Source organism: Taurulus bubalis (genome assembly GCF_910589615.1).
Source record: "Taurulus bubalis genome assembly, chromosome: 2".
Classification (NCBI taxonomy): Eukaryota; Metazoa; Chordata; class Actinopteri; order Perciformes; family Cottidae; genus Taurulus; species Taurulus bubalis.
Window position 1 is genome coordinate 7,119,275 of NC_136590.1, and position 17,422 is coordinate 7,136,696.

General features: G+C 41.8%; 1 protein-coding gene across 1 annotated transcript in view; it reads left to right on the top strand.

Moving 5' to 3' along the window:
- ttyh2 (tweety family member 2) overlaps positions 1 to 17,422 on the top strand; it is a gene marked incomplete at both ends in the record, with an annotated part of 55,997 nt that overhangs the window by 20,172 nt on the left and 18,403 nt on the right. The window contains 3 exons of the mRNA XM_079235985.1: positions 1,061 to 1,172; positions 11,605 to 11,825; positions 15,128 to 15,223. Of these exons, the coding sequence (XP_079092111.1) occupies positions 1,061 to 1,172; positions 11,605 to 11,825; positions 15,128 to 15,223 (429 nt within the window). The remainder of the gene's footprint in view (positions 1 to 1,060; positions 1,173 to 11,604; positions 11,826 to 15,127; positions 15,224 to 17,422) is intronic.

Below are 17,422 nucleotides of genomic sequence, written 5' to 3' on the forward strand. Positions count from 1 at the left end.
AATACCATGAAACAGTAGTAATTTCCTCCGAAGTGAGCCAGATGTTTTTTATTCCAGCCGAGAGACTACAGGAACTATAAAACACACCTTGGCATTTTACCGCACTGGGACTGTTGTGTGTTCATCTGTCCCTAATGGACATCATTGTCTGTGGAGGGGCATTACGCGTGTACGTCTGATATATTTGTGGGGTTTGTCGAGAATGATTTTGTGGCTGCTCTCAAATCCCATCATGCAGCAGTACAATGCCACGGCACTTTGGGGACAAAAGCAGCACAGAGAGACTACTTGAGAGTGCAGCTGATGGTTATTCTGTTTGCGCTGATGCTCCAGCTGAACAAATGAAATCCTTGGATGACTGAAGCAGTTTCAAATTATGCATACACACACTAGGCCAAAAACCTGTATTGTATAATTTCTGGTTCAAAGAGTGTTGTTTACAGAAATGAACACAGGAATCCAAATAGTTTCTCGTAGTCCCACTGCTGTAAAGAATATATTTGCCTTCTTCAGTCAACCATTCAGGTGTTTGCAGGTTTTCTGCACACAGATTTGGGTTTCAGTCACTTATCCTGATTCATCTCTGAAAGCAATGCACAAAAAGTAAAGGCGAAAACTCTCTTGGAGTCGAACATGGTGTTGCAGCACAGACACTTTTAGAGGAAGAAGCTCCAACTGTGAATAAATTAAATGTGATCTCTCCCACAAGACGCACACACGGCAACGTTTCCAATCCACTGTCATTCATTGTTTGGATTACTGTGTTCACCTTCACAAATTAAATATTACTTCCGCCTCCTTTCATGGATTGTCCCAAAGTGCCTCATTAACTTTGTATTTTATTTCCTGTTCATGCAACAGTCGGGGTTGATGGAGAAATTTATGATAAAACCCAAATGCAAGAATGAAACGGAAGGGTGTGTGTGTGTGTGTTTGTGTGTGTGTGTGTGTGTGTGTGTGTGTGTGTGCCCGAGTCTTTGTCGGTATTGTATCTCTATGTACTCCCCTCATTCATATATAAAAAGGCTTACCTGTGCCTCCACACCTCTTCTCTCTGCAGCATCGCGGTGGGCGTGGGTTTCTATGGCAACAGTGAGACCAACGACGGCGTGTACCAGTTGACCTACTCCCTGTACAACGCCAATCACACGTTGGGTGGCGTGGACAGCCTGGTAGGTGAAACATTAGTGCCCTATTATGAATGTATGTCGTGCACATATAACGCCTCATAATGTCCTCGCGTGGCTTTAAGTGGCCTCGTGTTTTTAGTCCGTCAAAAACAAACTGAAAGAGGATCAGTTTGTGTCGTAAGACGTGCAGTTTATAGACGAGAGGCCCCATCCAGCTGGAAACAAACAGCTCTGAGGTGAGGATTCAGAGGAGCCGGCTGGGATATTTTCATGCACACAAACGCACAGGAGGGGAGCCCAGAGGACTCAATTTAGTATGCCTTTAAATGTTTTTATATTCTTTTTTTTATGGCTTTTTACCGCTACAAATTGACAGCCTCTCCACACAAACACTCCTTCCTCCCCTACGGACAGCTCTCGCCCTCCTGGCTCCGCCTCCTCCCAGCCGCTGTGGCCTCCTCGGCAGAAACAAAGCATCGGCCTGTGTCTTTCTTGTGCTCACTTTAGCTCAATTTGTGTGTGTGTGTGTGATCCTTTTTTTCTATTTTTATCTGCCTCACTTCCCATCCCACAGGCGCCCAAATGTAGCTCGCTATTTCACAAATGTAACACTAAAGACGAGACATTTTTCTCCTTTCAGTCGAGAGTTAAACTCAAGTTAAAACCGTTATCTTCTCTCTCATGAGTTCCCAGCACCAATGTTTATGAAAAGTTGTCTGTGAAGTTATATGTAATATTAAAGATAGAGACAATTGAATTGAGACTGGTAAAGATTAACTTGAGATTTATAAATATTGACATTTTTCCTTTAGAGAACCCCATAAACCCGTTTTTGAGATAGCAGGGCAGCTGTATATGCCAAATAGAAGTGGTATGCATCATCTGGAGCTGGGGACCTAAAGATTAATTTGTTGCAGCTCAGCAGTGTGTGCCAAGATGTTTTAGTCATAAATCAGAAAAGAAAAAATAATGAATTCACTTTAGACATTTGGCGATTTGATCCTGATCACTTCTGTTCTGTAAACTGCTCAGAAACACGTAAAACTCGTGAAGTGTCACGGGGCTGTGATTATCCTCAAGGTCACAATAGGTCATCTTATACAGTGACGTCACGTTTCAAACAATGGTCTGACGATGTGAAATGGTTATTATGGAGACACGTGGATACAATTGGGCTCATTGGATGCACGAGAATCAGTTTTCCAGTCATCCCAATTCATGCAATTCCAAGACTGTTTAGGCCATTATGCAGTGATATTGAAATACACCATTTCCTATAAAAGGCAAAAATAGAATGGTTGCATGGTTTTGAGAATTGCTAAGATTATTTGATATTTGTTCAAATTGATTTTGAGATTTGTACAGGTTACCATTTCAGACTTGTTAAGATTAACTTTAGATTTGAACATACGGAGCCGAGATTAATTTAGCACTTGTAAAGATTAACTTGAGACTTGACGTGAGGCGGTGACAAACAACACAACATGTAGCGTGTGTGTAATGTCGCTGTCGTCTCAGTGGCCTCGTGACCCGCAGTGATCCTGAGCCGGCTCCGGCTCCGGCAGAGACCCTGGGTGCTGTCGAAGAGTCTGGATTACGTCTCCATCTGTGTTAATGGAGATTAATGTGGTGGTATGTGAACCACTTAGCGGCCCCAGTAGTACACACTTTGCTGAGAGGGAATAGCGCCCACAGCACTATGCCAGGACTTAGTGATCAGATGATGAGGGGACACGGACTCCGATTTGAATGGAGAGTAGTTTTTAGCTGTCTGGCTCTGATTTATGCACTTTATTAATAATTCAAACTGGAAACATGTAAGAACTCTGTGATTACTGATGTCGAAAGATCAGTAGAGCTGCCTGAGATCGTCAGTCGGGATTAGTTCTCACGTGGACATGTTTGCCTTTTTGATTTACTCCCCTTAACACGGAGGGACAGACGCACCTCTTTGTCACTTCTAGATTGTATGAATTGTCCTCATCGTCTCCTGTTATTTGCCTCGTTTATTTCTCAAAGTCATATTAGCGAGCGGAGAGAAATCATTAACATATAGCTCATCTGAAAGCTCGTCGGTGGGTCCCTCTGGGACGTGCGAACCCGTGCAGGCACATAATTGGACATGGTGGCCTTTATTTTCGCAGCCTGTGCGCGTAAATGTGCTCGTCTGCATGTGAGTGTGTGTGTGTGTGCATGAGTGAGTTTTTTTGCACGCCGCTATAGACTGTCGAGGAGTCTTGTATTTGAGTGGGACAAAGAGCCCAGTGTGCCACACACGGTTCCCAGTCTCCCCCCACCTAATCAACCATGAGCTCCGGAGACAAAGCCGTTTGATGGGGAAGAACAAAGATCAATGCTCGCCTGTCTGATTGGCAGAGTCAGGATTGAAATCTGTATTGAAATCATTGACAATGAAGGCCTCACTGCCCTCTGGCCCACACAAAATGCCCTTTTAGCGCATTTTGAGTGTTTCGAACGAAGTGAGTTCGCCTCTAAAGACTCGGTTTATAAGCGAGGAAAGGAAGGAAGTTAGACTCATTATCACTCTGCGCATTTTTTTCTCGGCCCGCTGGTGAGACCTTGATTAGTTGCGGTCTGGAATATATGCATATGATGTGTTTGTGCGCACAGGAACACACTGTCTCTCTTGAGTGAGAATGTCAATTTGACAAAACACTTTCATACCGAGAGAAGTGCAATTTGGAGACGCTTAAATAGAGATGCAAAAAAAAAATAAACATCAGCTGGGCTGTTAAAAATATCTGGAAACCGGCCAACCAGGATGCCTTATTGATGGCGTAATGGGACCGACATTTGGAGTGTTTAGCCACACCAATAATAACTCTATTGTTTGGAGATGGGTGTTGTGAGAGGTTTTGGCAGCCATTGGACCGGGTCGATGTCTGGTTCAGTCCCTTTAGCATTTGGCCGCGGTTTGGACGTTGGCCCACTACATAATTACAACCATGCACATTTCTACAGCATTCTCATAGACTTGTTTAAAATGTTTATAATAATACAACATAATAAGGGTTCATAATGTGAGAGACCAAAGTATAAAAAAACTGAACTGGATGATACTGTGCGTTTGTGCGTGTTCCTAGTTTGACCTTGGGTTTTGTCCAGAAAAAAATATGTTTTCTGAGAAATGGTTCTCCTCAAAGGAGTTCAATTATCTCGGGGTCTTGGTGAATTGTTCATGAGGGACGGGTGTGACATCCAGCGACTGATCAATGCACAGCAGAAAAAACAGATTGATGGGCACTGCAAGAGGTTAACTGGAGTCCATCTGTGGTAAACATCTTTATTTACAGTTCGGCATCATATTTCTCCCGTTGTGTCACCGCCACAACACTGGCTGGATGTATTGTACACGGCCAGGTTCCTGCCTGTAATACAGAGAGCGTCGTCTCTTTCCTGTCAGGAAACAGAAAGTACTATTAAACAGCTGCCTTCCCACGGTTCAAATGTAAAGACCCCTTTGATGAACACATTCTCACTGACAACTACTCAAATAGTGCTGCTTGTCAGCGGCCCTTCGGTTCGTACTGGGACGCTCTGGGTGCTCCACTCATGTCAGTTTAGGATGTTTTAAGGAAAGCGTGTCAATCTGCTAATCTGTGGTAATGTTCCACGTCTTTAATGAACTGATTTGTTTCTTTATAGATACAGTCTCTTCAAAATACATTTCTTCTGAAGGTTCCCTTTTTTAGGGTTACTGATGCAACGAACGTACTTGGGTACGATTAGGCCACAAAAGTACTTGTTAGGTTTAGGTAACAAAAGTACTTGTTAGGTTTAGGCCACAAAAGTACTTGTTAGGTTTAGGCCACAAAAGTACTTGTTAGGTTTACGCAAAAAAGTACTTGGTTAGGTTTAGGCAACAAAAGTACTTGGTTAGGTTTAGGTAACAAAAGTACTTGGTGAGGTTTAGGTAACAAAAGTACTTGGTGAGGTTTAGGTAACAGAAGTACTTGGTGAGGTTTAGGTAACAGAAGTACTTGGTTAGGTTTAGGTAACAAAAGTACTTGGTTAGGTTTACGCAAAAAAGTACTTGGTGAGGTTTAGGTAACAAAAGTACTTGGTGAGGTTTAGGTCACAAAAGTACTTGGTTAGGTTTAGGTAACAAAAGTACTTGGTTAGGTTTAGGTAACAAAAGTACTTGGTTAGGTTTACGCAAAAAAGTACTTGGTGAGGTTTAGGTAACAAAAGTACTTGGTTAGGTTTAGGTAACAGAAGTACTTGGTGAGGTTTAGGTAACAGAAGTACTTGGTTAGGTTTAGGTAACAGAAGTACTTGGTGAGGTTTAGGTAACAAAAGTACTTGGTTAGGTTTAGGTAACAAAAGTACTTGGTTAGGTTTAGGTAACAGAAGTACTTGGTGAGGTTTAGGTAACAAAAGTACTTGGTTAGGTTTAGGTAACAAAAGTACTTGGTTAGGTTTAGGTAACAAAAGTACTTGGTGAGGTTTAGGTAACAAAAGTACTTGGTTAGGTTTAGGTAACAAAAGTACTTGGTGAGGTTTAGGTAACAAAAGTACTTGGTGAGGTTTAGGTAACAAAAGTACTTGGTTAGGTTTAGGGAACAAAAGTACTTGGTTAGGTTTAGGGAACAAAAGTACTTGGTGAGGTTTAGGTAACAGAAGTACTTGGTGAGGTTTAGGTAACAAAAGTACTTGGTGAGGTTTAGGTAACAGAAGTACTTGGTTAGGTTTAGGTAACAAAAGTACTTGGTTAGGTTTACGCAAAAAAGTACTTGGTGAGGTTTAGGTAACAAAAGTACTTGGTGAGGTTTAGGTCACAAAAGTACTTGGTTAGGTTTAGGTAACAAAAGTACTTGGTTAGGTTTAGGTAACAAAAGTACTTGGTTAGGTTTACGCAAAAAAGTACTTGGTGAGGTTTAGGTAACAAAAGTACTTGGTTAGGTTTAGGTAACAGAAGTACTTGGTGAGGTTTAGGTAACAGAAGTACTTGGTTAGGTTTAGGTAACAGAAGTACTTGGTGAGGTTTAGGTAACAAAAGTACTTGGTTAGGTTTAGGTAACAAAAGTACTTGGTTAGGTTTAGGTAACAGAAGTACTTGGTGAGGTTTAGGTAACAAAAGTACTTGGTTAGGTTTAGGTAACAAAAGTACTTGGTTAGGTTTAGGTAACAAAAGTACTTGGTGAGGTTTAGGTAACAAAAGTACTTGGTTAGGTTTAGGTAACAAAAGTACTTGGTGAGGTTTAGGTAACAAAAGTACTTGGTGAGGTTTAGGTAACAAAAGTACTTGGTTAGGTTTAGGGAACAAAAGTACTTGGTTAGGTTTAGGGAACAAAAGTACTTGGTGAGGTTTAGGTAACAGAAGTACTTGGTGAGGTTTAGGTAACAAAAGTACTTGGTGAGGTTTAGGTAACAAAAGTACTTGGTGAGGTTTAGGTAACAGAAGTACTTGGTTAGGTTTAGGTAACAAAAGTACTTGGTGAGGTTTAGGTAACAAAAGTACTTGGTGAGGTTTAGGGAACAAAAGTACTTGGTTAGGTTTAGGGAACAAAAGTACTTGTTAGGTTTAGGTAACAGAAGTACTTGGTTAGGTTTAGGTAACAGAAGTACTTGGTTAGGTTTAGGGAAAAACACTTTATACTAAGTGTTTGATACATAAAGTAAGTGTTTGTTGCGCAACGTGTGTTCGTTAAGTGCGTAAGTTGCGTAACGAAACGAAGGTAAAATCAGATGCCGAGGGTCACCGAACTACTCTCGATATTTGGATCTGGACGTGTGTGTTTTGTGCGCTCACTGACAGATGTGATCCAGCCAAACCCGCTTTCACCTCTGTGATTAAAAGAACGACAGACATTCACATAGTTGTTGGAGCTGCTCTCACTTGGTGGTGTGTCACTGTACTTGCAGACGATCCCACTTCCTTCCTGTGGTTGACACTCTTGGCTTCGTGGGCCGTGGTCTTAATTTAATGCCAGCACAGCGTTTCGTAGACAAACCCGATACAGGGCATCCTCCGAAAATCCCTGTGGTCATCAAGTATCCGAGAGAGGAAAAAGAGTGAGGGAAGAATATATTTTTAAAGAGATGGTCTGCTGAGCTTCGTTACCCAGCGGTGCAGTCTTCATCTTTTGCGGTGACCGAGCTGCTCGAGGCACTTCGGAGTTCAGACCCATGTTCTATTTCACGCTCCAGCGCCCACATTCAATTTTAATCGAAGAAAAGTCTCTAGACGAGACGAGTTGGAGCAGGAAAAAAAAGAAGAAGGTTTAATCCTATATCGTCACCTTTTTTGTTTCACTTCAACAAATGCACACATTTTGTTATAATAAGTGATTATTGGGTGCTCGCTCAGTCTTAATCTGGCACCGGGCTTCAGAGTAGGATTCACACCTTTCATGATACAAAAGGAAAAACAACTTTGGCAAGCAGTTTTCTGTCTCAGCTCAAAGATGTACACTCTTTGCGTCTTTGGATTTAAAAATGTTTTTCTTACAGCCTCTCTGTTATGTGTTCAGAGACTCATCGCTGAGGTTGTGTACAAGCCTCAACCGCCGTAAAGATAGAGACTCTGTGGAGCCTGAGGGACAGTATTGAAAGCAATACACACTCATTTTAACAAAGAGGTATTTGAAATCTTGATGTTTGTATTTTATTAGATTTTTCTTTTTAAAGACCTCCTTGTAACGCAGAGAGATTTCCTTCCGTTTAATCCCTAGACATGTTTTTTCCAAAAGCATTTTGGAGTATCTATCAGCAGAAATGTAATATAATGTTATTTAGTATGTTTTTATAAGTGTATAATCATCTGAAATTAAGAATCATTGTGTTTTTGTTATCATAGAATGGGCCCTTCACATCTACAGTATATAGGGAGCGGGTCCACTTCATTGAAACAAGTGTAGGTGTAACTGGCAAAAGCCATAAACCAACCTCCACAAGGCAGAGGAGGGATTATAACTATCTGTAAACCCATATCTCATATTCATGGACATACTGTATTGCCTTTGTAAAACCCCTGGAAAGAACCAAGTTAAGTATTACATGATTATAAAGAAACAAAGCTTTAACATCCTGTCAACAATTTGATTAGGGTGGCAAAATATTTTGTCAAATGAAGATTTTTAACACCTCCGGTTTCTAACGCCTCTGAAACGTACTGGTCTTAGTTGTTTAATCCTGAGACATGTTTATAGTGCTTTTTATAGAACTGTTGGTGTCATGCGATCACGCCGGCCGTGATTACATAATGTTCTGGCGTCGCGCATCACTACAGTGAGTATAAACTAAGCTTAAGGCTCAGGCCTGGGGGTGAAGTGACACTTTAATTATTATTAAGTGTTGATAGTAATACTGTTTTTCCATCAATAATGCAAGAACGTAGTTCTTCGAAATGGCATATTAAGCCCATATGAATGTTTTTTTTCTGTAATTAGAGATTATATTCTATTTTTTGATCGTAGAACCAATGAGACGAAGAGAAGGATGTGAGACTATCTGACCACGCCACCGCCACCCTGCTTACGGTCTTCTAAATAAGTCCAGGCTCATGCAAATAAAAGCATTTATGTAAAACCAGTTTACTTCCTTTCCTCAAGCTCAAATCTACATTTCATATTTGGCTTCTGTATTTTTTTCAGCCCAAGGCCACTTGTCATTTGTCCTTTTATTGTGATTTTTAAAATGTTTTTCTTCATTTGGTGTTCACCCTCTGGCGTGTGGAAATGAAGATCCCACAGTAAAATAGCTTTGCGCCAAACACACTCTGCTGCAAATTTGTTTTTGTTTTGAAAGATGTGAGCAAGAGTATGCTTCTCCGTGCCCTCAAAACATCAGACTGAGATAAAGACTGAGAAGACTGGGACTGGGAATCATATCTTCTTGATCGGTGTGGATCACTTACACCGTGAGGATCAGACCAAGACCAAGGAGAGATTAGCTGGATTGTCTGTCTCCCCGGGCGTCTTGAATAAGATTCTCACACAAAAGGGAAGGATCAGATACATGCCTTCATTTCTCATCTGTGATTCCAGTCTGAGGAGGAAGCGATATCAAAGAATGATCAGATAACAAACTACGGAGCACCACAGGCCTGCATGGGATCTCAGTAGCAGCCCCAGTATATCGTTCTTTTTTTTTTTATCATCTAAGATATCCACGTGAGTGGAGGATATTTGTGGGTATAACTTGAGCTGCACGAGAAATCATTTCAGAATCAACATTGCAGATGTGCACATGTTTAATAGTCCAACTTTGATTTCGGAAAACTCGTCAGGGAGGCCAGGTGCACCTCCTCAATGGCGGGGCTCCGCTTGCCATGCTTTGTGCTGTGTGACTTTTTTTGCCTTGTCATCACCGTTCACATCTATGCAACCAATGTGTTTGTGATTATATTGTTTACCAGAGCTCAAAGTTCCTCTTAATTTAGCTCCAGATGCAAAAGTGTGCACCGGGATTGATGCGTTCAACATTTCATGGGAGCATGACCCCCAGGCCCTGCTAGAGGGCTTAAATGTGTGCATTTTTTTTCAAATCGCAATACATATTGCAGACATAAACATATTATTATGTCAGTTTTTTGACAATATAGTGCAGCCCTAATCATAACTCATTTATATTTTAATTTTTAAAGGAACTCATCTCAGTGATAAGTTCCCGAAAGTCCATTCATTCCAATGGTGTTTTTTATGCTGCCACCAGATGGGGTCTTAAAATGATATTGCTATTTACAATAAAGACGATTGATTTTGGCATTACAAATATTAATCACAAGGGATTCTTTATTTTATTTTGTTTTCTTCACAGAAAGACTACATTCCTTCTTTTCCAAACACATAAATGTAGTTATCACTGAGCAGGAATAGCTAATGAATGGACTGATGGATATTTTTGGCCATGCTTGATGCCTGCGGGTTTAGAGATGGCAATGGCGGCCTCTGTCTTTGTGTTTACCCCTTTGGCCTGGGACTGGAATATGTCATTAACATCTTGATGAACTTCCATTGACTTTGATGCAAACATTCATGGTCTCCAGAGAGTGTTTCCTCATGACGTTTGTGAGCTTGGTTATTTATTTAGCACCACAATGATGTTGTGGAAGATCCTAAACACTGTTCCCAGGAGGATACATTTGAATAACTTTAGTGATCCTGTACTTTTTAATCTATTATCTAAGTCTTGTCTAAAACTTTGGTTTAATTCTAAATACCCGCAAAACTAATGGAATTCCCACAGCGCTAATTAGCAAAGTTAGCATGCTAGCAACGTAGCCCTTTATCAAGTAACCATATATGGTAATTGTCCTCCCAAAATATTTTAATGAGTGCCCTATAAAGGGTCTAAGATGTTGAACCTGGTTTGCATTACTTGCTAAAAATCATCATGTTTGCATTGTCACTTTGAGCATGTTAGCATGCGGATGTTAGCTTTAAGCTCAAAGCACAACTGTGCCAATGGACAGCCTCGCAGAGCCGCTGGAGAGTTGGTGGACTCTCCGTTTTGTTTGCAGCCATTTAATGTGGGTCGCACTTAGAATGCAAACCCAACTAATTACTTCCACCCAACCTCCCCTCGCCTTAGCTCCAGCAAATCCTCTGCCTGACAAACACAGCAACAATATGAGTTTACTCTCCTGTGAATGCCAAGTACCCAGAGCTGAATGGAAGCATTTATTACCCTTTTTAATTATCAAATAGCGGGATGTCTCTGTGAATGCCATTTCCCTGTAAACAACTTCTCCCTTCAAGCAAAGTAAAGAGTAATTAAAGCCAAGGAAACGGGCAGGGTCTGTACGGGAGATGCTCACTCCCCACAGATAATGTGGTTTTGCGGTTCTTGGCCGACGAGGTAAAAATCTGTCTGTACAAATAAACAAATCAATTTGTATTACTTTTGTGTTTTCCTTAGGGGATCACACTTCGGACCAGTTATGAGATGATTACATGGCTTGAATAGCTAGTGAGGTATCACTTTGGGAAGAAAAAAGTCGGACAAACATCAGCAGTCATGGAATACAAATCTCTAGCACCAGGAAACCTACTATTTGCCCTCTGCTTTTTTTTTCTTCCCCCCCCCCCTCTCTCTCTCTGCTCCACTGCACAGACCAGCCTCATGTTCAGGATAATCTCACCTTTGGCCACTCTTTTTTTTTTTCTGGGAAACTTTCTCAGGCAGAAAAGCTGACTGAATGCACTCAGGAGAAGTCTGCCAATACATTATTTTTTTAGTAGAAAAGTGGAGGATATGAAACATCAGTGTATCCTCTAACTGGCTCAAGCTGGCATGTTATTTTTTCTCCTGGCATTTCTACAAAACTGCGTCTCACTGTTCCCGGAATGGCTCTCAATCACCACTTGCCTGTAACTTATCAATGCATACATTATTACGCCTCATGAATAGTTCAGCTCATTAGCTTTCATGCTTGATGCTGCCCTTCCAGCTGCAGTGCTGTTGAATGCACCATTCATCTCTTTCCTTCCTCTCCTCTACCGCCCTCCAGGTGACTGGAACCATGGGCAGCATGAAGAGCGGCCTGCACCAGCACCTCGCCCGGCTGGACGAGATCTTCGCCACGCGGGGCGACTACGTGCAGACCCTGCAGTTCATGCAGCAGATGGCCGACAACGTGATCAAACAGCTGCTGGGCCTGCCCGACTGGGAGGAGGCGAAGGTGGACCTGGCATCCATCGCTGATCAAACGGCGAACATGGAGTACTACAGGTGAGGAGCAGGAAAAATACACGTGTCGGGCTTGTACAGTGCAGGGTGGCCAGCAGCTCAGTTCACTCACATTGCCAGGACCTTCAGAAAATGGAGGACATCCAGATGTCAGAGGGAGAGAATTCAGGAAGTGAAGGGGAAATGTTGTTCTCTGCTTCAACGGTAAAGTGCATCAAGAATTTCATGGGGGTCAAAAAATCACACATGCATTTCAAAATACAAATCAGCAGAGAACTGTTCAATGAATATAGTTATTTATATCTTGGCAACAAGTTGCATCTCAATTGTTTGGGACAAGTTGTCTAAGGGTCAATCAGGGTCAACCACACACAGGTCTTTGCTGCGCATTGTACACGAATACACAAAAATGTAAAGTCAAATACATAATATGTCCTTCTTAGAGATGCAAGATACATGTCGGCTTATAATATCTTGTCTCTTTTATGGCTGCAATTCGCTGAGCAACCTGTCAGTCGAACATGCAGTTGAATAGATAATTCATGTGTGGATAGTTGCATACTTCATGACCTTAATACATCACATGATATTAAGTGGATGGGATGAAACTTGCGCCCGTGTGTGATCCATTTACGTGAATGTGAAGTCCCGAGCAGAGGCGGTGCTGTGGGCCAATTTTAAAAGTAGGAGAATCCGATGAAATGATTAGCAATCTTTGCATCAACACTGCAGACCCTAATGAGCGACTTCAGTATGTTAAGAACTATTATCCTCAGTCTAGTCTCATTACAGATAAACACTCTTATCTTGAAGCAGAAACCGGGCCCAGTGCCAATTTTGTTTTTTTGTCCTTGTGTAGGCCTGATGATGGTATTTATGTGGAGTCTGCAGAAAGCGACTGGCTGGTGTGTTTTGTATTGATCTGCAATGTGACTCCTCTCCTCCGCCGATAATTCAATAACACACAGCTCCGCACTAACAGAGCAGACAAGCCGAGAGCAGACAGCCAGACTCTGTGAGCTGTTAATGGACTCGTTATCGCTGCCTCATGCCCCGACACAGAGCTGTGTGTGTGTGTGTGTGTGTGTGTGTGTGAGCTTTGCATGTTTTTGATTTAACTCGTCAAAGTTACCCGTCTATCTCCAATGTTCTCGTCCTGGAATGTTTTTTTTACTCGTCAAACTCGCTCACAGTGTTTGTCATGTTACATAACTGAGAAACGAAGAAGGAAAAAAAAAACTCTTTTCTATTCTTATTCATTCTTTAATCTAATTTTCTCTCAGTTTTCTGACGTTGACGACATGCATTTTTGAGTTTTTTTACTCCAGCTTTGCGGTGTTCGGGTATTTTAAGATGAGGTTGTCAACCTTTTGTAACTTAATGCACACTTCTAAACTATGTAGAGGACATTAGCTTGACAAAAACAAAATTATGTATTTTTTATTCATGTATTATTAATTATTCAGCTACCTCCAAACACACTAAATACAAAATAATGTCCAGTTGCAGAGCCATTTGTTTCATTTTTGACAAACCTGACTCGTAAAAAGAAGATGAGCAAAATAAGGTGGGTGTAGTGTGAAGCCTTAACGCTACAGTGCACCAGATTGTGCTTTTCGTTCCATTGAACAGTAGCTTAGCGCTTGTAATGTCTTGTGTAGCACAGTGGAACCAACTATTTCAATCATATATATATCAAAAATCGTTATATAACTCACTCAATATTATACCATTATATTTATTATGAAAAAAATAATAAATACTTGCAGAAAGCAGTGTTTTGAGTCAGTGAAACACTGATTTTACGAGCTCCTTAATGTCCCTCTGAGTGTGGGCCCTGGGTCAGTTGCCCCCCACGCTGTCCCATAAAACCCACTATTGATAGACTGCGACCTTTGACCTCTCTGTGGGGAACACTGAATAAAATGTAATTTCTATTGTCATGATCAACCTTTCAAATGGAAGCTAGCACATTTGCTTCTTGATATGCAGCACAATTTCTTGACGACGTACTTTTCTTATCGCGCATGAATCTAACCCCCGTGTCCCCGCATGTCTCGACTCAATTTGACTCTAATTGGATTAAGTTGACGCAGACAAACACGGTGGCGGTGTCACCCGAGAGCCTCCATGTGCTCGTTGATGTCCCAGCCTCTCGGGCTGTACCCTGCCAAAGAGGGAGAAAGATGAAAGCGAGGATGAAATATCAAGGAGGTGGTGGCGAGGGAGAGACATGCAGGGGAGAAGAAAAGGGGGCTGAAAGGGAGACAGAGGGGGAGGGAGATTAAAGAGTGTGAAAAAGGAGGAGGATAGAAGGGTGCATGAGTGATGAGGGAGATATGGGAAGGCATGCTGTAGCTTGATGGAAACACAGATGGAAAGAAAAAGAAGAAAAGAAGACTGTACGAAGTGAGAATAAAGTAGGGTTAATGGTGCAGGAGGTATAACGGGAAAGAGTAAGATGCACACTGATGGAGATGAAATGAGAAAAAAGGAGGCGACTTTAATTAGATGTATCGATTGTTAAAGTCGAGTGAAAAGGTGATATTTATTCCCCCCTCCCCCCAACCCCTGCGTTTGTTTCACAGCATAAAACATTCAGCCATATGGATTTGAGTCCATTCATTATTAACCATCTGGACAGGCGTTCTGTGTGTCCGGTCACAGGCTGACCACTGCTTACAGAACAGATGGGTACACTGAGGCGGGCAATGCTGGACAAGATTACACCCTGAGGCATCCACACACACACACACACACACGCACACGCACACACCTCAGATGACAGCATGTGTCTTTTGAGGTGAAAATAAGAGGGACTCTCTCATATTTGTATGGAGAGAGCTGGAGACAGCATTGCTTAAAACTTGCATTACTCCTCCGGTTGCAAAAAAAGAAGTCAGATTGTATGGAAGTCTATGAGAAAATGACCCTACTTCTCACTTGATTTATTACCTCAGTAATTATTAAAATGGATTATTCCATATAGCATGTTCCATGAAGCCATTACTGTTATTCGGCCCTTAAGCCCTCACCCTAACCCCTAATCCTATTTATTGTTTGAGTTGTGTTTAGAGGTTTTACACGGGGATTATATATTATTGTAGCCCTGATTTTTATGTTTAATTTGATACCTAACATGTTTTTTTTTTGAAAGAGTTAAGGTGTGATTGCAGAAGAAGCTCCACAAACAGTCACTTATAATAATATAACTGCGTACAGTGTTACTGATAGGTAATGATGGCAAAATCTATACCAATGAAACCGGAACGAAACTCCTCATACTTTGCCAAAACAAGCATTCACCAGCAGCGGTTTGATTTTCTGTCTGTGTGTCTCCTCAGGTGGCTCACCTACCTGCTGCTCCTCATCCTGGACCTGATCATCTGCCTGCTGGCCTGTCTGGGGCTGGCCAAGCAGTCTCGCTGGCTGCTCACCACGTGAGTCTAATGCGCTCTGTAAAACTGAGCTATTTACAAAGCCAAGAGCTATTTTAGTTTTTTTTACAAAGCAAAGAGGCAATGCTTTTGGTTTGATGTGTGATTTTTTTTCTTCTAAAAGGCAGAGAGTGAAGACGCTGGGGCGGGATAAAGGAGAGAAGGAGTGGAGCGGGAGATTAGCTGACTTCAGTAAATCACAGCTAACTGGAAACATTCATTTAGTTTGAGTCACATTTGTGCTGCAGCAGCTGCTCCAGATTCCATTCATCCAGATGTTACAGGGTGAACGTGCACATTGTAGCATGCTCACTTCTCCAAACACTAGATTATTCTTCACTAAAAAACCCACCAAACTTATATATTCTTCCAGATACTCCTAGATATCGATTACTTAACTTCACATGAGTATAAAAGACAAAGTGGATCTATCAGGCTGCTTTAAATCCGAGTTTCCACCACCTTTGTGGCTGTTAAAACAAACTCTCATCCACATCTTGTTATCATATGTGCTTCTCAAGAATCTTTTTCAAACAGGGAAAAACAAATATGATACATCAGAACAAAGAATGAGATGAATAAGTATGAGTTGGTGTAGCCGGAGGAAGCTGGAGGCGGGAGTTGCTTCACTCCTCGTGGGAAATCGCCTGTGAACGAGGAAGCGAAGTCTTGGATCGGGTCGCTGTACAAACACTGCCCTGCGAGCCCGGTTGTATGTTCACCATTTGCCTTTCAACGGCGCCAGCGGTCGGTTGAACTCGCTCGAAGTGTTGCCGCGTCAATGGCGCTGCTCCACAAATTGGATTTGAGAGCTGTGGGGAGATGGGAGCGAAGCCATTTGATGTTATCGTTAATATCACTTCCTCTGGATTGTTGTTAACGGACGCAGCACACTGCATCTCCTGACCCTCGTATGGCACGTCAGTAATTATTTAGCACTCTATTTTTAGGCCTGTTTTTTCTTCTAGATGAATATTTTATTGATTTTACCTTTTAATGAGTGACAAGAAAAATAAATACAAGCACATGCAGAGTTAATCAAACATAATATAAGAACAATTTACATTATTCTTATTGTTTTTAATACATTGCAATGTCCTCAAGAGAGAAAACAGTCCTTTAATGAACATCTTAATGTCTTTTTTGGAGAAGGAGCCAGGAAGTTCTGAAAATAAATTTCAATGAAAACAGGATGTCAATGTGACAGAATCATAAATAACACTCCCACACATCATAATTCATGTTACGCTGAAAAGCGATTTTAAACTGTACTGTATGTACGGTGTATTTATATCACATGCAGGGCCTCTGCTTTCATTTAATCTCCTTACAGTATCTATAACTTAATTATATCCCCTGGAATGTGATGTATTTATTTTTTCCTCGCTGTAAAGGAGCTTGAAATCCACCCGGGCCTCCATTCATCCAGTCAAGCGTCACTCTGTCTCTCGCAATCAGAGAGTTCAGGGTGTGAGCCGCACTAAACTCGCCCTACTAACCACAAACCCTCACTTCACCCTCCCAACCCCTCGGCACACACAAGATGAGTCAGTGTCAAGAGTGTCTGCCCTCCCAAGGCGTGCTCTCCTGCAGCGGAGTGGAAGTGGTTGGAGGCTGTCGGGAGCAGATTACACTCAAGGGCCCGGGCGACTCTTCCTGGTGCTTCTAACGGGCTCACTCTGCGTTGGCATGACACACAGTAACAGCTCAGAAAAGAAGATACTCCCACATGTGAGGGAGGAAGAGACATCCGTAGACCTCGCTGTCAGCAGTTTCCTCCTTGGATGCCGTTTGGTTCTGCATGTAGCTGCAGAATATTTCAATTTTAGGCACTGCAATCACATTTCCGTTCACCTTTTTTATAGCGGAGTTGTGGCAGAAAACCTGAGCACATAACGCAGCATCTATTATTGGGCGAAGGGAACTTTTAAATGTCATGATGTAAATACAGCGTGAGCCTATTTCCCAGCTTAATGTCATGGATTTGCAAGATTGAATGGGCACCTCATGCACAATAAAATAAAGGTTTATAATAAAAACTAATTTCCCAGGATGACAGAAATCATTTGAGCAAGGACGCACAGCAAGAAGAATTTTCATGGAAACAAACAAAGCGAAGGATTTGAAATTATAATGAAACAGAAGGGAAAAAAACATGATTTACTGCCTGAAGGAAACAAATGGTAATATAAGATCTGTGTG